The sequence below is a fragment of the Aulonocara sp. 'chitande type north' Nkhata Bay genome, linkage group LG20, assembly GCF_057382095.1.
Source record: "Aulonocara sp. 'chitande type north' Nkhata Bay isolate Kocher_YH1m ecotype deep benthic linkage group LG20, A_spYH_male_GT1.1, whole genome shotgun sequence".
NCBI classification, from domain to species: Eukaryota; Metazoa; Chordata; class Actinopteri; order Cichliformes; family Cichlidae; genus Aulonocara; species Aulonocara sp. 'chitande type north' Nkhata Bay.
Window position 1 is genome coordinate 22,970,611 of NC_141363.1, and position 24,237 is coordinate 22,994,847.

Here is a 24,237-nt window from a genome sequence, read left to right on the forward strand (position 1 = left end):
ACTCACCTGACTTTTAGTTGAAGCTTTATTGATCACTTGCAGTATATGCTGGGTTACTGCTGTTTATCACCTCCTTTATATGCATTCATTATTTCATGGCTAATTCTTCTGACTTTTTAAAATCAGTCATTAGAAGAAAAACCTGAAACTGAAGACGTTGCCTTTGATTGAAGCCGTTCTCACTGCTTTATAACCTCCTGAGATGACGAGAGACGTCTGCTTATTTCACTGCATCTGCTTAAATTGAAGGGGAGCCTGCTTTTCAACACATAAATCAGTGTACAAGAAGCCGGGGCTGATTCTGTGTCAGAGCCGGATTTAGCTGCTGATGGGCCTGTGGCAGAAACTGATCCTGGGAAAACACCACTTGCAGCTGCATTACATTCCAACTGTGGTGGGCTGGTTAAGGCCTCGCTCACACAGGCCCAGTGACCGATCAGTGACCCCCCTCCCTATTTAGGGAAAAACGTGTATTCCCCAGCTGGTTGGTGAGAACTGCAACTGGTTGCAGAGAAAGACACGGGCCAGAAGTTGCTGTGAGTAGTTCAACTACAGGTGCCTGTAGACTAAGCTGCTCGTGTTCACTCAAAACAATGCTTGCATTTCGAGCAGACGCATTTGCAGTAGACTCTGCTCGCTGCTAAAAATATATATTTTTCCTTTAATGCAAAGTCAAGCTGCACAGAGCAAATAAGGAGAGCAGGAGTTCTGGCACATAGAGGCAGTCTATATTTCAAATTACGACCCCACGCAGACTGAAATTCCAGCTGAGCGAAAGCTTGAACAAAGCTGTCGGACGTGAACCTGGTGTGTTCCCGTAGAGAGGCTCATCAGGTCGATGTCATCCATGCAGTGGTGCACAGCACAGAGGACCAGTTTCTTAAACACAGTATGAAGCCGTCGGCGAACTGTTCTTGAGCTAACCTGAAGGCCACATAAAGTTTGGAGGTCTGTAGCGATTGACCCCGCTCTGATTTTACCACCTCATGGCTGAGTTGCTGTCATTCCCAATCACTTCCACTTTGCTATAATCCCACTAACAGCTGACTGGAGTATTTAGTAATGAGGAAACTTCACTGGACTTGTTGCACAGGTGGCATCCAATCACGGTACCACGCTGGGGTCCCTTTCACAAATGTTTGCAGAAGCAGTCGGCATACCTGGGTGCTTGATTCTATACGCCTGTAGCCATGGAAGTGATTGGAACACCTGAGTTCAGTGATTGGCTGGGTGAGTGAATACTTTTGGCAACATAGTTAATGAAAACGAGTTCACTGGACTCAGGTGGTCTCCACAAACCTGAAGCAACTGCACGAACCTCTGAAGTCTGTCTGACCCAGTACTAGTAAGATGTATAATTCTATATGTTGTGATGTACAGTATAGCGACAGCACTGCGTATGGTCAAAGTGTTTAATAATAATAATAATAAAAAATTCATCCACAGGAAGCAGAGTGACTCCGGTTTAAGGACATCGTCCCCGTCCACCTGCTCCAGACTGAACGTCCCAGCAGGCGGCCGACAAACAGCACGCCTTTCTGAGCCTGCAGGACCCTTTCAGTCTGGAGCAGGTGGAGGCTGAGGCCCAGCTTTCACTAAAAAGTCTCTTCCTGTAGGTCAAAGGTGAGATGCTTCAGTCTCTCAGTTTAACAGTTCATCCTAAAATCTTCACTTCTTCTTCCTCACCACCGTCCAGCCATCTTCTTCATCCTGAGTAGGAGGAGGATGTGTCCTGCTGACCGATGGACCAGACGCTTCACACTCCATCTCCTGCACACACAAACAACCATCACTCAACCCGGGTGATTTCAATAGATAGATAGATAGATAGATAGATAGATAGATAGATAGATAAAGTTTCCACCTGAAGCCCTCAGTCAGCTGTGTCTTCACACTATGAATGAGCCCCTGACGTACACGGGGCGGGGCCATAATTGACTTTTTAGTGTCGTGGTTTTTCCAGGAATTTTAAACCTTCATAACTTCATGAAACACATTTGAGTTTTGTTTTAAAACAGCAACCAAATCCATTTTACACCCACTCCACATATCGTAATGTTTTCTGTCTGTTTACGACTATAATATGAGCACAGAAGCAGCACAACTTTACAAACGGACAGAACGAGGATGTAACTGCATCAGAGAAGCTGAAAGATTTTCAAACTACAGTTTCCTTCCATCCATCCAGAGCTGGAGCTGAAAGCAAGACACATACTGGACAGTCCATGGCAAATACTCCGTAATTATGTGATACAGTCATTTTTAAACCACAAAAGGAATCACGGCTAGAAGATCAAAATGGATGCAACACTGCAAAACTCACACAAAATACACTTTTTGAAGATTTCTGCTCGAGTGGGCGCACAACTGATGGGGCTGCAGGTTTTAACAAAGCCTATAAAATGTAATTCAGGTGTGAAAGATTCAGATTACTCGTTCAAAAAGGTTGAACGTCGCTCAGAGATTCTCAGTGGGAGTGACGGAGATCAAAATCCACAGTCCTGATTCTGACCTGTGTGTGTGTGTCTGTCAGGTGAGCCGTACCTGTGCGTCATCGTTGCTCTCTTCATCAGACTGTGTGGGCTGAGCCGTGACCTTTGCCCTTTGACTCTTATTCTGTGTCAGAGTGTTGATGGTGTGTTTGAGCTGCTCCAGTGCCCCCTGCCGCCACTGACCGAACATCTGCAGCAGATTGGCGGACACCTACAAACACACACACACACACATCACCTTCAAACATCCACACCTGCAGACCAGCACCAAGCGGACGATTCTGTGTTCATTCCTTCAGTTTTTGTTCGGTGTGGAATAAAATAATAAAACTACTTTAATTGCTGCGCTTTAGTTCAAACAAGTTGACGTCAATGAGGAAACAACTGTGTGGAGAGTTTAGAGGTTTGAACAGTGAAAAGTTGGCCGCTTGAATGTTTACAAGAACAAAGAGCTCAGAGAAACCGAGTCGTCCTGGAAAGCGTCAGGAAAGAAGAAATAACGAGGCTCAAACAAAGCAGAAGAGATCAAACGGAGCCGCTTTAACAGAATCCGCAGCGCTTTTGTTCAAAAGGCAGCAAAACTTCAAAGTGACAGAGAAGCAGGTGTTGTTAAGGTGGATGCTAAATTTGAAGAAAAGCAGCAGGTGTGACTCTTCTCCAGGATGAGACCGACATGAATCTCTGAGGACTCAACGCCAGCTCCAAAAGGACGACCAGGAAACACCCAGGAACAAAAACCGCATAAAGGAAAGAGGAGGCATCAGATAAGAAAAGTGATGAAGCAGCAGGATGGGCGGACGGGGTTATGGAAACATCTGGGAGCTCATCATCAAACAGTGTTTATGTTCTGCAAACCACAGACTGGCTGTAGCACATCGTGCACCGCCTCCATCTGACTACAGAGCTCGCTGCCAGCTCTGGAGCGGACAGCGAACGCACCACCTCTGCTCGACCATAAAACACGAACAGCCCATTTTCAACCGCGAGTTCTGCATCATTAATCACATCATAGTGAACGCTGCAGCTTCGTTCGTGAGGCAGTACGAGCGCGAGAACTGCCGTGTATTTTCACAAACACAACAAAAAGACTAAACTAAATATTGTCCTGGCGAGAAGAAGAACCGATGAACTCATGCCTCGCTCGTCCTACTGAACTAACTGATGAAGACGTTAATAAGACCACGCAGATATAATGCTGACATCAGGAGGCAGGAAGGTGATGAAGACAACCAGAATTTACATGCAGACATGTCATAAACATGCTGCTTTTATTATAACATCATATCCATGCAGAGAATGAGAAATGTAGCCTCTGATCCCGACGGTTTACTTTTCTCCACAGAAGACTTAAATATAGTGAAGATGAATGCATTTTAAAAACAGGATTTAAAAAAGAAACACTGTTATTGCTGTTGTCTTTGTGTGTGTGTACCTGTGGTAAACTCCCATCATCCACCACTGTATTGAACTCCTGATCCATCAGCTCAGCGATGAAGTCCTCGACTTCGTACTGCTGCAGGTCAGCTGACACACACAGACACACGGAGATGTTAACACAACATCAAAAATGACCCTGAAGCTTTCGCTGTTTAATTAAACGTGGTTCTGCTCCTTATTTCTATTCTTAGACTCCACTAGTAAAGCTCTGCATGGCGCACAGTTCAAAACATCTTAAACTGCTCCTCAGTTCATCCTGTCTGAAATATTATAGATCATCTCCCTTTAAACCAAACTTCTTCTGACAGGCTACGTCTTGTAAACAGAGGGTTTAAACTACAGGTGGGCGGGGTTTCAGCGTCTACAGGCAGAGCCGTGTTCAGATGAACATATTAAACATACCCTCTTTCTCTGGCATCTTATTGAGGAGCATTTGGAGCAGTCTGAAGCCTTTAGGCTCACATGGGTTGCTTTTACATACATACCTCATTATTTGAGACTTAAGTTTGATGTGAACATGGAGCAGAAAAGAAGGACAACAGGAGCCCTTTAAACCTCTGAGACACACTTGACTGAGTTTCCCTTTAATCAACTTGATATCGACAGAAACTTTGTCTAATTATTTGTCTTTTCTTATGCAACATTAAATTCAATCCATATCTCACGCTGTCCTTTGTCAGATTCAAAGAACAGACTGAACCGTTGGAGGTTCAAAGTCACTTTTATTCATGCATCCTCACGAGCTCAAACTGAGACGACCCAGATCACATCTAATGATCACTGAAAGCTTAAACTCGATTTAAAGGGTTCACCCACTTCTAATTAGCACCGTAACAACTACACATACCCACCGTTGTCATGGAAATACTGCTGAACCACATCCACCATCCAATCAGCTTTCTGCTGGCCGTAGATGCCTCCAAACCCGTTATCCACCGCAATCTGTCCGACAAACAGAGATGGTACATTTTATTGCTGTGACCTCACATCATACATAACATCAGATTTCTAATGTTGACTTAAGAATAAACGAGCTAATTAATAAAATCTCATAAACAGAGAATCCTGCGAGATGTTGCAGGCACCCAACTCAAACACATCCTCCCCACACGTCTGTTTAAATTTCCCACTTCTTCTTCTATGTGTTGACTCCACCCCCCAGCATCCAGACGCCCACACTCCAAGCTCTACCTGCATTCTGCTGAAGTAATGAATCATTTTGAAACATTTAAAAAGATGAACTATCCAAAGGTCAAAGTTCATCACCTTCTTTTGGTTGCCCCCTTTAGGGATCGCCACAGCAGATCATCTGTCTACAGTCACACCAACTCTCTGCATGTGCTGCTTCACTACATCGTTGAATCTAATCCTGGTCTTCAAATTGTCCTCCTGCATTGCAGCTCCATCTTTACACATCCGAACTGAGCTCCACACTTCAATAAATAACACTCATCTTGGTCAAGAAGGACTGGATTGATGATGATGTGGGTACAGTAACGCAGAATCATGAAGATACTTCCAAAACAGGTCCTCTGTTTATTTGATATAAAACTGCTTTCTAAATCCTGCCGACTACAGTCTACTTAGCAACATAAAAACAATCACCACACAATCCCCGTGTGCCAAAAAGTGATTCCCGGTATTTACACTTCCATAAAAAAGACATTTTGACCTATAATATGTGAGATATATGTGAACTGTCTTCCTCATGTATGATATCAAGTCATCTTGAGCCACAAACAACATTCCTCTCACAAGGTAGAAGTCGCCGTCAGTTTGTGGCAGAATGACTTTTGTATTTATCCTTTATTTATCCAGTTAAAAGGTCCCGCTGCCATAAAAATGCTCTGTGTAGGTCTGTGATTTGGTTTAACAGAACATAAGCTCCTCACGTGAGAAGCTGTTAGCATGTTAGCATCATATCGGTTATCGTTGAATCAGTAACCCGTCTGGGTATCAGCTGGACCCGTCTGCCTGCCGCTCCGGAGGCACTCGATCGGCTCTAACTCACCTGAAGAACTGGCCAGGTTTGAAGAACCGCTCGGACTCCCTCTGTGAAGACCTCACGTGAAGCCGCGGAGGCCGCCATGTTGGGTCTGACAGACGGAAGGAGCCGAGTGCAGAAACAGAGATCAGACAGAAGCGATCGTTCAGGAAAAGCGTGCTCCTTCCAATCGAAACGGGACTGTGACAAAAAGCTAAAGAAATAAACAGACATGCATGTAAACTCTGAACTGCTCTAATTGTCAGATTCATCAAGGTGCTGGAAACTTTCCGCCCATGTTGACATTATTGTACTGTGGAGGCCCAGGAGTGCCAAAAGGAATTAAATAAATACATCATTTAAAAAATGAATTGAATGTGTCAATAATTAATTAAATATATCATTAATTAAAATGTCATCAATTAAATACAACTGAAAATAAATAATTAAATGTTTTAAATGAAATGAATGGCCATTTAATTAATTATTGAAATATTTATTTAATGAATTAATTCCAATTTTAAATAATTAATGAAACATTTAATTCATTATTTAATTAATCAGTTTTGTCACTCCCAGCTCTCCACAATTGTCCATGATGTGAATGTCCTTTTCTACCACAACCAGAAACCGGTTTAAGATGATTTTAGCTTTGTGACATTGTATGTTAGCCTGGTATCAGAACACGGGCACACTGTGGTCATAAATGGATGAACATGACATGGAAGATCTAAGGTTTTACAGATTATGTAACTGAAAGAATGTCTTCCCCTAGGAAGACCATTGACTAACCGCACTTACTTTTAAATAGCAAATGAGAAAATGAGAAACACGTAAACTCTCATAGACTGTATATAAATGATGGATGTAGCTGCTGGTTTCCACTGTTGTCATTTTAGTTTTTTTTTTTTTTTAAACCAGACATTACACACACAGGAGACTGCTCAACTGTTATTGTACGGTGGCCCTGAGAGTTCAAATGGACTGCAACTTTTAAAAAAACACACACCAGCAAATAGGAAAATGCTGCAAAAGCACACAAAACACAAAGGAAATAGAAAAAGACAGCAACAAAAAACTGAGGAAAAAAATCAGGAAAGAAAACAGAAGCGTTTCTTGGGAAACAAAAACTTGACTGAACGCCGGGGGAAGTGACACGCTAACAGTAAACAGTAACAAACATGTGTGTAGAGTATTAAACGAATAATGTGATTAAATCACTCATTGCCTTACATCCTTAGATCTCACAACACTAATGAACCCTCTGCTTCTTTTGAACGTGCCTCACTGCAGTTCTTTGCAGCTGTTCAGTCAAGTGTCCCAGAAACACTTCCATTTTCTTTCCTGATTTTTTTTAAAGCTTTTGCAGCATTTTTTCTCTTTCCTCTCAGGGTCACCATAATCATCCTTTTCAACACTAATGTAAGATGAATGGTATGTATTTGCGCATAATAGAATCAAATATGTACTGTTGTCCAGTTTCGATCTGTGCAGGTTCTGTTGTCCACCTCCAGGTGGCAGCAACTCAACAGAAATCCACCTAAACATAAGCGAGACTTACAAAAAACAAACAAACCTACTGTCCATAATTTTTATTATTATTTTACTTAGAAATGTTCTACATTCATGCTGTCTTCATCTGCTGTCTGAGAAAGGATTTGATTCAGTTTGAGGCTTCTCAAATGTCTGCCTCTGGATGGAGGCCTGAGTGAAAGCAGGTTAGGTTCCAGATATCAGTTCAGCTCATATGAAAGCAATAAGTTCTCAGGAATATGGCATTAAAAGGTCTCAGTGTGCCATTCGTGAGAGTTATTAAGGAGTTTTTCAACACCTTTCACTGATTAACATCACTGTGAAAAAGAGATTCTCAGGGACGGCGCTGAGCTGCAGTCCGAGTGTTTCATAGTGTTTGTACAGGGATGTGATCCTAAACTGCAGACCCTGAAATCATTTACTTGTTGTTTGTGTATTCACTCTTCCTACGACCTCTAAACACAACCAGAACTGCATTTTGAAACTGTATTAAACAATTCATACATTTAATGAAATGGAGCTGATCTCCACCCGGCACCGCTGTTGAATAAAATGTTGGAGGTTTTGGCTCATAGGGATCGTTTTTATGGCCAAACTTAATATTTAAAACTTCAGCCATGTTTAAAGTGAACATCCATCATCGTAACACAAGACAGAGAATAAGAAAAAAAGCATAATAACTAAACTTTAATCGCACAATCAAAGCACAAAGAAGAATTTTAGTTCATTGGCTGACGTTACCTCGGAGTCTGCAGCTGTGGAGATTGTGTTATTGCAGCTGTTTCACTTTTCCAGACATTTTCAAATATTCACCTAATGAATGGATGCAACGCTTGCTTCCTCACCTCCCCAGTGATCCTATTAATATTAACTCACATGTTCACAGTCACATTTTTGCAGGTTTCCTCCAGCACCGGCAGCAGCAGCTGTGTTGCTTTTAGTCTGTATTATATTTTTAAATGTGACCCTGAAGCATGCATTAGTTCTGTCGCTATAGGCCCGGAGGAGCTTTCTTCATCTCTAATTTCCTTCGCACTCATTGAATTTATTTATATACTGCTCTTGCATGCCGTTGCCTTTCTGTCTTCTCTCTTCAACAGTTTGTGCTCTATCTCTGTGCCTTTCTCCTGGAATAATATAAATTCCCACAGAAAGGAATCTCTGACACTGGACCTGCATATTCCTGATGTTTGGTTGATGGCTCCACTAACCTGCTGAGTTGTTTTTCATATATTCTTTTGCTGTTTGTCATCCCTTTGGGCCTTTGTGTTCATCTTTTCTCTTTTCCAGTTACTCCAACCTTTTAAGGCAGATATTTGATGTCCGTTCTGATGGAAGCTTCTTCCTTTTAAAAGGGAGTTTTTTTCTCTCCACATGCTTTTATCTCTGTGATCGTTGCTATTTATTTTACCTTACAGTTTAAAGTGTCCTGGGAATACATATATTGGAAATTGGCAGTGTATATAATTTATAAAAATAACCAGAAATCCTCCAAAATGATCATTTGAGCTTTCAGTCATTTACAGGTAGGTCCATAAATATTCGTATACCCTCAAATGAAAGCTGAGGGTCTGCACATTATGTCCATGTCCATTATATAACTAGAATTGGAATATGCTTCAGTAAACAGGTGAAAAAAACATAAACTCGTGTCAATGTCCAAATATATTTGCTAAGTATTTCTGTGTTATGCTTCCTTCTTCTGCGTTATTAAAATTTTGGATGCAAACTTTGTCCATACAATTATTGTAGAGTTTTAGAGCCTGAAGCAACTGCTGTTTCGATTTGGCACTATAGAAATAAACCTGAAGGGAAATGTTTAAACTTACTGTGCAGCCATTTTTCATGTAATACATCAGTAGGCAGGCCCAGGGCTGCACATGAGCCCCGTGATCACCAAAACCAATGCACTCTGCTCTAAACCAGCTCTTTACACTGAATGTGTTCCCTTTCTGCTTTGTTCAGTCCCCCATGTGCCGCTCAGGGTGAGCAGATGTCCCTCTTTAGGGGGAATCTGATACATGTTGATGAAGATGTCGCCTGCTGGTGAGCTGGTCACCATCTTTTGCTTTCTGTGCTCCGCCAAAAGTTGAAAGTCATATGCAAAAATTATTTGGGGAATATGATGAAGGCTACCTCTGATAAAAGGAAATAAAAACTGCAAATTAACTGGGTTAAAGTGGTGGAAGGTGGTTGTATTGTTTCCATATCTATTTAGAAACATTGATGTGTCTGAGAATTTAGTTCGTGGACGCCTCAGAGAAAGAAAAATTATCATTTTTCTTAAGCTTATTAAAATAAATAATAATAATAACAATAATAAATCCTTGATCAGTTTAACAGAAACCTTTATTGTCAGTGCAGAAATGACGATCACATCAACTTTATAAACACAGCAAATATAGAAACAGTTTATGGCCAAAAGTATGTGGACAGCTGTACACACATGACAGCGTAACATGCAGCTGTTTGTGTTAAAAACACAAACACAACAAATCCCTTAAAAACACATTTATGTGGAACTAAACTGTAAAATCACCACAAACGCCCAAAAGGACTGATGACGTTTCTCAAGACGAACTTTAAAACCGCAAAAATAATCTTTCAGCAGTACCTTAAAATATTTCAGTAATCTCATCCTCAAAAAGTCGTCTAATTACATGATAAATATAAAGTAAAACAAGTGTTTATTTCAAGATAAAACTTTCAGTCTTTATAAAATAAGACATGTCATTAATATTTGATTTAACCTGGAAAAAAACTAACCTCGTCTAAATAATGAACACTTCATTATGACATCACCACATCATCTTTGCACACCACAGATGGAAACTGGGAGATTCTTCTTTAACAGGCAACAAGATGCTAAATATTTGGCTACACCCAGCCGGTGCCGTCCACGTACTTTTGGCAGTACAGTATGAAATCACGGGTCCTCACAGACAAACAGAAAAGTGAGGGTCGAATTAATCAGCTGCTGACCTGCAGCTTTCTGTCTCTCTGACAACCAATTTATTGTGAAAATCCTGCTGGTCTTCTTTTTCTTTCAGAATAAAAGCTCATTCAGACAGGATTTCACTGCAGGCTTTTAATCCTCCTCCTGCACTCTCTCCTTCTCGTGCTCTGTTTCTTCTTTTACTGATTTCAGCACCCACACGTTTATCTGTGAATCCTCTGTATGTATGTGATGTTTCCTGCAGTGCGTGAGGGCTGATCTGGATGTGAACTCCATTTTTAAGAACTAAATATGAATTTAGAAACCTCAGAAAAAAACAAAAAACCCTTCATGGCTCCAGAACCCAGACCAGATCCTGGACCAGCAGCTGCAGGTGTTTGAGTATCAGACTAATATTTCATCACCTGCTCTGTCTGAAATATTAAATCCTGTCTGAATGAGATGGGAAAAGAAACACTTTGACATGAATGGATGAATAAATGAGGAGGTTTAAAAGCAACGATGGAGCTGCAGCTGCAGAAGATTCTCTGGGTCTTAATCCAGGACACTGAGCACTGTGATTGGTTCCTGTCTATGACCACGCCCACTCTGAGCAGTCATTGGCTTATTTCAGTTGTGTCTAGGTTCTGATGCATATATTTGTAGAAATGTTTTATGTGTCTTCAAATGGTAGCTGGTTTAAAACACATAAAGTCTGTGCAGCAGCTGGATAAAATTTGTGCCTTGAGGCGACTGTTGTTGGGATTTAGCGCTGTATAAATAAAACTGAATTGAATAAACGTTACTGAGCGTGAGCGGGGCAGAAATCCTGGTCACCTACAAGGTGAGTCATCCCGAACTCCTCTGACCATCAACATCTGGCACACCGATCTGAGTCTGAGCGCCAACATCAAACTGATGCTGGTTCGCGTGACTTCACCATCAAACTAAATCCTCTTCATAAAATAAATGCTACGCGAACAGGAGTCCAGAAGCCTCATTCATAAAACATGTTTATGTAACCCAGTGTTAATTTGGTTATCTGATATTGTGTGATATTCAGTATATATGTATATACCTATATTGGGTGTTATAAAATGTTCTTCAATGATTTTGAGGTTTTTTTTTATTGCTATTGGTTTGCGGCTGCTTTACGACAGTCGACTGGGATAGTACATCCTAGCGGGAGAGGCTATGAGCTCACGTGGCTTGTAGCTGTGCCAGAGAGCAAGCTGGGGTGAGCTAGCGGGGAATATCGCCTTCTGCAGTAGCCTTGAAAAGGACTATTGTTCGTTCTCCTGCCAGACGCTTCGCTGCTGTGCTGCCTTACTGCTGTGCTGCCTCGCTGCTGTGCTGCCTTACTACTGTGCTGCCTCACTGCTGTGCTGCCTTGCTGCTGTGCTGCCTTACTACTGTGCTGCCTCACTGCTGTGCTGCCTTACTGCTGTGCTGCCTTACTACTGTGCTGCCTTACTGCTGTGCTGCCTCGCTGCTGTGCTGCCTCGCTGCTGTGCTGCCTTACTACTGTGCTGCCTTACTGGTGCCATTAAAGGACAAGCGGCCGCCATCCCTTCATCCATCCGGACCTTGATTATTTGGACCGAAGTACTCACACACACGCCCGCACTCAGTGCCATACACTCTCTTTATTTTGCTGGCCAGCTAATACCATTTGTTTTTTTTGTTTTGTTTTGTTTGCATTCACAAAGACTATCCAAAGACATTTTGGTTATTGTCAAATAGACACTCTCTGATTACGGACTGAGGAGGTTGTGGTGTTACAACCCCAGGACTGAGAAAAAGGACTCTTTACATAATATATTCACTTGTCTCCTGGTTAGGAAAAGTGACTATTGATGGAAATATTTTTCTTCTTCTTGTCTTTGTTTACATTGTATCCCAGAGAAGTTTTAAGTTGTTCAGGTTGAAACATTTGCACTTAAAGTCGGTTAAGTTTCCTTTGATATATCAGTGTCAAGCTGATGTTTAAGAGGGTATGTTAAGGACAGATGTGCTCCAGTCCATCAATCCTTTAAAGTGCTGGACACCGATGGTAAATTGCCATCAGACCCTAAATAAATTGTCCTCTGCTGTTATCCATATTGCTTCACTCATTCTTTGGTGAGTAGACATATTGGTTACAACTAAGAGTAGTAGGAAAAAAATTGGCGCCCGAACAGGGACTGGAGCGCATCACTAACTTTATCCTGAAGCACATGCACAGACATCTGTGAATTCATCTACTGCTTTGCAGAGAGAGACAATGGAGTTTTGTGACAGGTATGGTTTTGATCCAGAGTACACTGTTTTGTTAAAAGGGGCTAAAGCCGAGATTAAACTACAAGAGGTGCAAAGAGCATTCGCTTTGCTGGATCACGTTGTCAAAATTCAACAAATAGTGTCTCCCTGACACTATTTTGTGTCAGTTCATGGAGTGCATTACCCCAATGCTCTTAGATGGAGAACATTCAGCAGATGGGGAGTGTTGGGAGGTTATTCAGATAGATGAGTACTGTCCTCAGGGACCTGACAGTTTTCACCTGGCGCATGATGTGGTCCCCCTCGCTCGAGCAATTGATGATGTGACTGCTAGTTTCAGAGAACAAGTAAACGAACTGGCATTAGCATATAATGTGAGCCCCATGACTTTAAATCAGGCTGCAGTGAGCCACATGTGTGGGAAAAATGATACATATAAGGGGTTAGCTACCTCAACTCCTGCCTTGGGAGTTAAAACTCAGTCCACACCAGGTCCCAGGTCAACTGCCGCCTGTGATGATGGCCATGTGCCCAAGGCTAAACAGGCACTTGATGCGGACTCCCTGCTTGTTGATCCTTTGCCAGCGGAGGTTCAGAGAGTCATTGTGGAGCACATTGTAAAACATGACTCGCCCATGCACACTCCCTCTGGTTTTGAGCTCCGCTCATTTTCAGGAAACTCTCCAAAACCCCCTAATGAGGTAGAGTACAGGGTATGGCGACTTAGAGCTAAACAGGTACTAAATGACTCTACCCTTTCCGAAGGGCAGCAGCGCCGTGTTTTCCTCGATAGCTTGGCTAGCCCTGCTTTGAATGTGGCCCTTTCTATTGGGTCTCAAGCACCACCAAAAGACTATCTCGATGAGCTTGACAAGGCTTATGGCAATGTCACTGGAGTTGAAGAGCTGTATATCCAGTACCTAGAGACTCATCAGAATAGTGGAGAAAAGGCATCTGATTACTTGCGCCGACTCCAGACGTTGCTGCAGGAGGTAGTTGACGGTAATGGCATACCTAGAAGTGATTTTGATGTTCAGCTACTAAAGCAGTTCCTCAGAGGTTGCTGGGATGACTCTCTAATTGCCACTCTGCATCTAAAAGAAATAGTGGGATCTGCACATCATGTTATTCCCACTTTCTCAGAGCTGCTTTTTAAAATCAGAACGCATGAGAAAGAGAGTCAATTAAAAGAAATGCGCAGGAGACGTTACATGAGCGGCACCTCAACTAAAGTGCAGGCTCGAACACTCGTAGCCACAGATGACGGCAGGCCTTCTGGCACCCTCCCACAGCGCTGGATGCTTGTACCAGAGAGCAACTGGAAAAAAAGAAAAAAAAAGAGGAGTGGAGGAAGTATGTTCGCCCCCTTGTACATGCTTATAACTGTACAAAACATGACGCAACTGGAGAAGCGCCCTTCCTTCTGATGTTTGGTAGAGAGCCACGGCTTCTGATGACACTTGCATTGCTCAATAACTTTTTCCTGTCATTACAACAACAGATTGCTGGGTTAGTGCAATCTCTGTCGGGTGATAGTGACGGGGACGTCACACTTTAAGCAGGGGTGGATGTAACCCAGTGTTAATTTGGTTATCTGATATTGTGTGATATTCAGTATATATGTATATACCTATATTGGGTGTTATAAAATGTTCTTCAATGATTTTGAGGTTTTTTTTTATTGCTATTGGTTTGCGGCTGCTTTACGACAGTCGACTGGGGTAGTACATCCTAGCGGGAGGGGCTATGAGCTCACGTGGCTTGTAGCTGTGCCAGAGAGCAAGCTGGGGTGAGCTAGCGGGGAATATCGCCTTCTGCAGTAGCCTTGAAAAGGACTATTGTTCGTTCTCCTGCCAGACGCTTCGCTGCTGTGCTGCCTTACTGCTGTGCTGCCTTACTACTGTGCTGCCTTACTGGTGCCATTAAAGGACAAGCGGCCGCCATCCGGACCTTGATTATTTGGACCGAAGTACTCACACACACGCCCGCACTCAGTGCCATACACTCTCTTTATTTTGCTGGCCAGCTAATATCATTTGTTTTTTTTGTTTTGTTTTGTTTGCATTCACAAAGACTATCCAAAGACATTTTGGTTATTGTCAAATAGACACTCTTTGATTACGGACTGAGGAGGTTGTGGTGTTACAACCCCAGGACTGAGAAAAAGGACTCTTTACATAATATATTCACTTGTCTCCTGGTTAGGAAAAGTGACTATTGATGGAAATATTTTTCTTCTTCTTGTCTTTGTTTACATTGTATCCCAGAGAAGTTTTAAGTTGTTCAGGTTGAAACATTTGCACTTAAAGTCGGTTACGTTTCCTTTGATATATCAGTGTCAAGCTGATGTTTAAGAGGGTATGTTAAGGACAGATGTGCTCCAGTCCATCAATCCTTTAAAGTGCTGGACACCGATGGTAAATTGCCATCAGACCCTAAATAAATTGTCCTCTGCTGTTATCCATATTGCTTCACTCATTCTTTGGTGAGTAGACGTATTGGTTACATTTACACGCATGTCAGGGAGGAAAAGAATAGAAAAGTGCCATTTAAGTACTAGTCCATTTAACCATCATTGCGCATTAGTTTATCTGCAGTATTTGTACGTTTACACCAGAGAAAATGACCCACAACTTTCCGAAACTATGGCAACTACAGTACCTTCACCTCTGGATTCTCACGTGAACATCATTTATTTTTTTATTTGACAGGACAGTTGTGTTAACTGCAGTAATTTTCCACAAAACAAAATTAAAACTAACAGGATCACGTGTTGCTACAATCTACTAGTGCATCTAAAAACCATTGAATATCACAAAAAAATAAATTTGTGGTAATTTCAATAAATAACTTTTGAATATTTTGACTAAAAATGATGGTTTTTGTTTTCATTTTGGTGTTTATGGCTAATTACACCATTACAGCTAATGAAAATCAGAAATCCAGTATCTCAAATTATTAGGATATTTCCAAAGATCAATCTAAAAAGGAAATGCAGAAACCTTTGAAAACTGTATCTATTATATAATAATAATAATAATAATAATAATAATAAAAAGATTTGTCATCTTCAATAAACATGAAGCAATTATTTTGAGTAAAAACCCGAAATATATAAAATCAAAGGTTAAAATTAGAATTGTGGGCAGAATATATTTTAATAATAATAATAATAATGTAATAATGTGTAGTTTATTATGTTTTGATTGTATACACAGTACTCTTTTGAGGCTCCATGAATTACTGCATCAATGCAGCGTGGCATGGAGGTATGGATGTTACTGAAGCTCAGGTTGCTTTGACAGAAGCCTTCTGTGGATCAGGTTTTTCTCATCTTCCTCTTGACAATCTCCACAGATTCTCTGTGGGATCCAGATCAGGCAAGTTGGCTGTATGATTAAGCATGATAATAACATGATAATAACACGGTCAGCAAATCATTTGGGAGCAGTTTTAACATTGTGAGTGGTGCTAAGTCCTGGTGAAAAGGAATTTGGCTTCTCCATAAAGCTTTCAGTGAAAGGAAACATTACTTCAAAACCTCCTGGTAGATGTCTTGGTGTAGACTCAATGATCCAGATAAGGAAATCTCAGAAAGTTGATTTCGTTCATCTGGATTCAGCATTGTCTGTGGGAAAAAAGGTTTCATCACTCATGTCAGCTGACTGCAGGTTTCCCCAACTTTATATGATCATTTCTGTCACCTATCTCCAAGTTTCTGGCTTTGGTCCTGAATCGCTTCGTGTGCAGCACCAAACGCAACATTCGAATCACGCTGGACGACACCATATGAAACAATGGCCTCTTATGAGGCCGTTACATCTTCTTCACTTGTGTTGCAGCTACCGGACCAGCTCATAAGAGATTAGAGGACAAGCCCACCCTCGACACCAACCAAGTGTCTCTGTCCAGTCAAGTTTATTTATAAGCACATTTGAAAACAACAGATGTAAAAAGTGCTGTATATCTAAAAAAGATTAGAAGATAAGTAAAACAGCGTGGATAAAAAGTCATCGGAACGCAGTCCGGTTTAAAAGCCAAAGAATAAAAATACTGTCAACTGCCAGAGCATCTAAAAGCATCTAAAAATGAAAAAAGGACCAAGAATGGACTCGAGTGGCTCCACATAAGAAAGGAAGATGCACGCCTAAGCTGTAAAATTGTTTGGTAAAGCAAGATTTAAACCATTCCAGCCCCTTTTATTCTGAAACTCTTCAGTAACACTGCTTTGACACAAAAAGGAATAGAGAGAAGGAAAACAGCTTTCTCCAGGACCTTAGACTAGAAAGAAGTTTAGAAATCAGTCAGAAGTTGGATAAAACTGTGGGCTCAAGGTTTTGCTTTTAAACAATAGACTCCACCACAGTATGCCACGGCCATTGATAATAGTGAGTAAACTCTTTGCTATAGTGCCAAAAATATCCATCAGTCGCCAAGATGAATGTCCAGGAGACATTTTGTGGGTTTTAAGGGGCAAAGACACAGACTCAAAGTGGTCAAAAGCAACAGAGGATGTGTGAAACGATGGGTCAAAGCCAGGAGGGATGATATGAGACCGAATACTTACAATCCTGGCATCAAAAGCAAATTCTCATCTACTGCTTTGGACTCTATGAGAGGAGGAACCAGGAGGATTAACAACAGAGTTAATAATGCTGAATAAAACAGGGTCGTCTGTGACAGTTGTGAGAAACAATATCAGACAAACACTTTGTTTTTACTGGAACGCCTCTGATAATTTAACAGAGACTCTCTAAGAACATGAAAAGACACCAGAAGTCTATCCTTTATTTTTGTTCAGCTCTCCTACACACCCGTCTGAGTGCTTGGGTGGCATTATTTAACCAAGGCTGAATGTGAGGTTTCAGATTTTTGAGAGCTGTTACTTCAAGCTACATATTTCATATACAAAGGCCAGGACTTCAGACAGACACATTGATGCACCGTGGGTTTTCCACTTGACCCTATTGTGACTAACTTGCATATGGAGAAAGTCAAGAAGAGGGCTCTGATATCATTCCTGAAACACCACCGAGCTAATGGTTCAGGTATGCGGATGACACCTGGGTGAAAATCAAATCTCAGGATGAGCCACAGTTCACTGATCTTATTAACTTGGTGGACACACACATCACGTTCACCAGAGAGGATATAAAAATTACAGCTGTGCATTTTCAGACTGTGAAATTACCACATTACACAGGACTCTGCAAAACAGAGCGAACACCAGTCCCACAGACAAAGTGGGCAGAGAAGCAGAAGAACATCCAATCAAAGAGACCCAGATCAAATGTGCTTATCCCAGCTGGTCATGTGTCAAAACTAGTAAGATACCCAAAGAAACCATCGGTAAGCCATTATGAGTCAGAAGTATTGGAACAGGTGAGACATATTTTACAGTACATCAGGTCTCTGTGGCTTTCAAACGTGAAAACGCTCCATGCCAGAAAGTAATCCGGCGCATGGATCAGGTTCTGAACTGAGCAAACCAAACAAGTGCTGACTCAGGGAATGGCACAACACGGAAGAGATACGTCATCAGGCCAGGACTGTGTAGTCTATTTACACCTGAAGGCAAGCAACCACTCTTTCAGAGAGGAGCATGTGTGCATCCTGGACAGGAAGGAACACAAGTTTGAGCAGGAAGTCGAGGAGGCGGTTTACATGAAAAAGGGAAGACCATCTCTGCACCAGAGAGGGGGCCTCAGAGTACATATCTCACCATCTTACAACCAAAACTAGTACCGTTGCTTAACAATCTACAAGCTCAGTTTCATGATTGTTAATATGTGCTGTTATCTTGTCCAAGGATATTTAGGATGCAGACTGGAGCAGGTGACCTGCTCTGCTTCCTGAGCTTCAGCCACCCAACTGAATCTGTACTGTTAAGATAAGATAAGATAGAACTTTATTAATCCCTCGGGTGGGTTCCTCTGGGAAATATAAATAAAATATACAAAGGGGATAAATAGAATAAATAGGAATAAAAAATAAAAATACAAGTGAATTGCACATTTCAAGTATTGAGTCTATTGCACTGTTGACTATTTACAAAAAGTATTGCACAAGGTATTGTACAGTGAGGTGAAGAGGCACTACAGCTTAGTTGTTCCCTCCTTTGTCCTCCTGTTTCCCCTCCCTCTCCCCTCCAGAGAGGAGTTAAACAGTCTGATGGCGTGTGGGACAAAGGAGTTTTTAAGTCTGTTGGTTCTTGTCTTGGGGAGAAGCAACCTGTCACTGAACAGACTCTTCTGGTTGTTAATGGCCGTGTGCAGAGGATGCCCAACATTGTTCATAATGTCCAGCAGTTTCTTTAGTGTCCTTTTCTCTGCCACTGACACCAGAGTGTCCAGCTTCAAGCCGACCACAGAGCTAGCCTTCCTGATCAGTTTCTCCAGCCTGGATGAGTCCCTCTTTGCTGTGCTGCTCCCCCAGCACACCACAGCATAGAAAAGTACTCCAGCAACCACTGACTGGTAAAACATCCTCAGGAGCTTCCTGCAGATGTTAAAAGACCTCAGCCTCCTGAGGAAGTACAGTCGGCTTTGGGCTTTTTTATACAGGTGCTCTGTGTTGCATGACCAGTCCAGTTTATTGTCCACCCACAGCCCGAGGTACTTGTACTTGTTGACCACCTCCACCTCCTCCCCCTCTATCTGAACCGGCAGTGGACCTTCTCTGGACCTCCCGAAGTCCACAACCAGTTCCTTAGTCTTTGAGGTGTTGAGTTGCAGGTGGTTTGTGTGACTCCATGCGACAAAGTTCCTCACCAGACTTCTGTACTCCTCTTCCTGATCATCCCAGATACACCCCATGATGGCCGTGTCATCTGCAAACTTCTGAATATGGCATAATTCAGAGTTGTAGCAGAAGTCAGAGGTGTACAGGGTGAAGAGAAGAGGGGACAGCACAGTTCCCTGTGGTGCTCCTGTGCTGCTGACCACAGTGTCAGACGTGATGTCCTTCAGCCTGACGTACTGTGGTCTGTCGGTGAGGTAGTCGGAGATCCAAGCCACCAGGCAGGGGTCCACCTCCATCCTGTTCAGTTTTTCCTGAAGCATACAGGGCCGGATGGTATTAAAGGCACTGGAAAAGTCAAGAAACAGTATCCTGACCGTGCCTTTTCCCCCATCCAGGTGTGAGTGGGCTCTGTGTAGGAGGTACAGGATGGCATCCTCCACTCCGACACCCGCCTTGTATGCAAACTGTAGTGGGTCCTGGGCATGTTGTACCTGTGGTCGGAGGAAGTTGAGGAAGAGCCGCTCTAGAGTCTTCATAAGAGTCTGTTGATAGCGCTGGGGAAACCTGCAGTCAGCTGAAGACTGAAGAACTCACTTGGATGACTTAAGAAATGTTAAGAAATGTTCTTCCTGTTGAAAATGCTGCGTCCAGATGAACCGAATGGCACCTGACAGTGGGTGACCACCAACAGTAGATGATACGACACTCCAAACTTCACTCTGGACTTCAAACACCTTGGATTCACCTCTTCTCCCAGACTCTGGGACTTTCTCTAGCATCCTAGGATTGGACTTTCACAAAATGTGCTTTCTTCTAAAACCAGACCACTGCTCAACAGTCCAGCTCTTTTTCTCCTTTGACCAGGTAAGATGCTTACGGTGCTGTCGTTGGTTCAGGAGTGACTCGATGCATCAGTGGTGATTCTTGACACGCTGACACCAGCCTTAGCCCAATCCTTGTGAAGCTCTTATATTCTCGAACTGACTTTTCTCGTAAATCTTTTCGAGGCTGTGGTCATCCCTGTTGCCTTTTCTCCAGGCATACCTTTACCTTACAGCCGACCTTCCATTAATATGCGTCTATACATCACTCTGAACAGCCAGGTTTTTCAGCAACCAACTAGACTGAGAGATACACAGTAATTATGCCGTCTTAATAGTAAGTTATTTAATGATTTACTTATCAGGACAGAATGAAATGTCCTGATAATTTGAGATATTGGATTTCTTCAAAGTTTAAACAAAAAAAGTCTTTAAATATTTCCTAGAAAATATGAAAATTCCTTTTTGAAATAAAAAAAATCTCACAACTATTAAATGTTTTGTGATCCACTAAAACTGGGACTTGGTTTTCTTGGTTAGTCGGTGATCGTGTTTTTTGTGTGAGGTGAAGAAAATTTCTGACAGGTTAACAGGTTAATATTGGGGAAAAACTGAGTCTGATTTTCCAGAATCCAGCTGCTACATCCCGGCATCATAATGCATTTCATTTGAGCTACTCCACTAAGTAGACATAACATTAGCTCTGGTTTGCCACTCAGTCAAGCTCAGCCAGCAGCTCCAGTATATCAGCTCACTCCAGTGCGTGCCATTCGGCACACCTTTTTTGAAAAATCTCTGCAAGCCACTTTGATACCCACCACCACCCCAACACCTCTATTTCATGCTACTTCTGACTTAAACAATCACTGTCACCGGTGGCTGCTCTGTTTAGTTCTCTGCCTTTAGGCTTTACACATATTTGCTTTTAAGAGCGGACGTGTCCCAGAACAGAGCTATATCACCAAATATAATTAGTGTAAAAGGAATAATAAAAAAAAAGAAACAGTCCTGGCAGGAAATCCTCAGGTTTACCTTTTCCGAGTCACAGCACACAGCCTGGGCCTCTCATCTGCACTCCAGGGCTGGTGAGTGTGATGGTGACCGTGGTAAACAGAATTTGATTTGAAGTTTAAGCTGGTTGATTTAGTTGAAAGGTTTAATGCAGGAGAAAATGATGATAAAATGACTGATTTCAGTGTTTAGGAATAAGTTGGAATGATGAAAGTGAGAAATAAAATGTGTCGTATTTCTGTTTCATTTTCCCTCGTTTCCAAAATGAGAGTTTAGATCACAAATATTACCTGTGCCGTACTGTTTCAGGCCTAGTTTTGTGTGTATGTAATGGTTATGAATGAGGCTCCTGGTGTTGCTTTATCTGAAAGTCGAGGGGGTGGGGGGGGGGGGGGGGTGAACCTTGGGATGAACAGCCGAGCCAATCAGACTGACCACAGGATATGCCACAAACGGGGCTGTGGACCAGTTTAACCCATTCAGGTTTTCACTTTCATGAGACAAAAATCTTCTGTTTGTATTGTTAAGTTGTCGGTTGTTTTCAGACAGGAAGTTCTCAGGTTTACCTGGTTATCTGAGAGCTGTGGAAAGGTCACCGTGTGGCTTTAATCAAAGGGAGAGGCTACAGGCGCTTCAGCGTGACCTCTCTGAGATGTTAGAGGATCCACTGTGACTTTTTGTCCTCACTGATATTATCTCTTTAGTGACAACAGAGCATCGTCAACATAATGACCAATGTTATGCTTCAGCCAATCATTTGAGCCAATTAGCGCACGTCTCTGTAACATTTCCTGTTCGTATTTAAGTTTCACAGATGAGCGATGAAGATTTTCTGCCTGAACCCACAGGAACCCCTGATGCTCCAGCAGATAGTTTCATTTTGACATAATATTATGCACTTGAGTGTACTGTTGTTCTGAGTGTGTGTGTGTGTGTGTGTGTGTGTGACCATGTGATCTTCATGATGATGTCATCAGGCTCTGCATGGGGATTGGTCCACAGCTACCTAAGGGGAAAAAAGCAAAAAACGAGTGAGTGCTTGAGTCGTGTTACCTGACACGTTTCCATTAGTCCTGATTATTATTCACATTTCCTTTTTGATTTAATTTTTAACTGTGTGAAAGTGCCTGCCTATGTGACGGCCCACCCTCCGTCACCAACACCAAAAACAACACGTCCTGAATGCTCATGTAAAGCAGGGGCACTAATCTGATGCTCAGTGGAGAATGGCTGGCTTTTTCACTCTAATACCGAAGGTCTTGACCTTCCTATGAAAAAGTGGCTCTGCGTTACATAACTTTGGATTTGGGACTGAAAATAAAATTGATTTGAACTAAAGGCAGGTGAGGCTGACAGCCAGCTGCTGTGCTGCACTCTGAGCAGTCAGCAGACGTTGGTATTTATTTATCGGAGCAACGAGCCACGCTGAAAGTGATGGGTTGTCTTCTGCAGTGTGGATCTGAAAGTCTGCTGCAGGTGGGCACACAAACCTCTAATGGTATGATGCCTGAATCTCATGCACACGTCTGAACAGAAAGAAGCAGGAGTCGATCAGACAATGAGGTGAAAGAAGTTTTATGTCTGACATGCGCTCGTTTCATTAATCTGATGGCAACTAAACATATCTGAATATGCAACCTCTTCATTTTTCTGTAGAAGTCAACAATAGATGATTAGTGAGTGTACAGTGTACAGTTTGTGGTGTTATTTGGATGCATAACATCCCAGAGGTTCTCAGTTGGATGCAGGTCTGTCCTGTCAGAAGCTTAATCATCCAGGAACTGTCTACACACACTGGCCTTGACATTGTCCTGGACCAGGATGAACTGAGGACCCAGTGCATCAGGATATGACTGACAGTAATGTGAGGATTTTAACCTGGTACCTAACAGCGGTCAGGGTACCACTGACTAGCACATGGTCCATATATGAACCTCCAAGGACATGAACTTGGACCCAGTGATACCTGCATGCCTTTAGCTGGCGGAGCTAAAATCATCAGTAATCTTTAGTTTTCCATTGTTCACTTTTCTCTGCAGTCTCACATCTATTACAAACTGACCAGACTGCAAGAACCAGAAGCTGGTTTGATGTAGTCTTTCCAGTGCATTTACTGTAAAACTCCAGATTTACAGGATGTAACTGGTGCTGAAAGGTCCACACGAGACCAAAGGACGAATGTTTTGTGCATTTCGGGAGCTACCCACACAAAACCACCAGGCTGCACTGAGGTGGTGCAACAGCCTCCTGTAGATGTTTTGGCTGAAAACACATCTTAAAGTTCAACCTCGTCATAAATAATCAGGTAGTTTTAGTTTGGTTTAGTTGCACTCTTTAATCTTGGTGATGTTTCTCACACACTCACACACACACACACACACACACACACACACACACACACACACACACACACACACACACACACACACACACACACACACTGGTGTTTATTATACGCAGTGTGCTGATACTTGCTTTTATCTGTGGATTTCCAAATGTGAAGCATTTTCTAAATGACAATGAAACTATTAATATGATTTAAAGAAAACGTAGCTGATGCACTGTCCATTTCTCTCTCTCTCTCTCGCTGTTGTTTCTGACTGAAGCTGTAGAAAACACCAGCAGAAGAGTGACCCATATCTGACTGACAGTATGTCGCCACTTTACCAGATTGAATGTCTTATAAGGGCAGAGCAAACCTAGCTGTTGAACTGACACACAGGTATGTGCTCGGTGTTACACCCAGCCTGCTCTGATTCTCTGTCCGACCTGCAAACAGCTGAGCACAATCTACCAGTGACACATAATAAAGTGTTAAAAGATCCTACTCCACATCTCTTATTCAACAAAAATTCCAAAATTAGAAAAAAACCCAAACATGGGCATTTATTAAAAGTTTAGTGCTACAACATTTGCTATTTACAGGCAGGTGGTGGGAGTGTAACATTGTGCTGTTGTTTATTAAGAACAAACTGGATATCAGCCAATCAGGTTTGAGACAATTGCAGGATACAAACATAAATC

General features: G+C 42.2%; 2 protein-coding genes across 3 annotated transcripts in view; both read right to left on the bottom strand.

Annotated features, from left to right (window-relative positions):
* Positions 1-6: 6 nt before the first annotated feature.
* tsr2 (TSR2 ribosome maturation factor) lies at positions 7-6,239 on the bottom strand. The gene is made up of 5 exons (XM_086278854.1): positions 5,941-6,239; positions 4,781-4,871; positions 3,925-4,016; positions 2,545-2,703; positions 7-1,770 (listed from the first exon to the last, which is right to left on the bottom strand). The coding sequence occupies exons 1-5, from the start codon at positions 6,145-6,147 to the stop codon at positions 1,669-1,671; spliced, it is 651 nt and encodes a 216-aa protein (XP_086134980.1). The 5' UTR covers positions 6,148-6,239; the 3' UTR covers positions 7-1,668.
* A 13,311-nt stretch (positions 6,240-19,550) lies between these two features.
* Positions 19,551-24,237, bottom strand: part of grm6a (glutamate receptor, metabotropic 6a) — a 28,386-nt gene continuing 23,699 nt past the window's right edge. The window contains exon 15 of one of the 2 annotated variants that reach the window (XM_086278851.1): positions 19,551-22,219. The gene's annotated coding sequence lies outside the window, so the exon portion shown is untranslated. The remainder of the gene's footprint in view (positions 22,220-24,237) is intronic. The other variant, XM_086278852.1, reaches the window with a different exon arrangement.

Bases quoted from the DNA above. Each gene is read 5' to 3' on its own strand.
- tsr2 (XM_086278854.1), bottom strand. From the start codon at position 6,147: ATGTCTGTTTATTTCTTTAGCTTTTTGTCACAGTCCCGTTTCGATTGG. The intron at 4,872-5,940 runs GTGAGTTAGAGC...TTTGTCGGACAG, and splicing joins AAACCTGGCCAGTTCTTCAG to ATTGCGGTGGATAACGGGTT. The intron at 4,017-4,780 runs GTGGGTATGTGT...TGTGTGTGTCAG, and splicing joins GCAGTATTTCCATGACAACG to CTGACCTGCAGCAGTACGAA.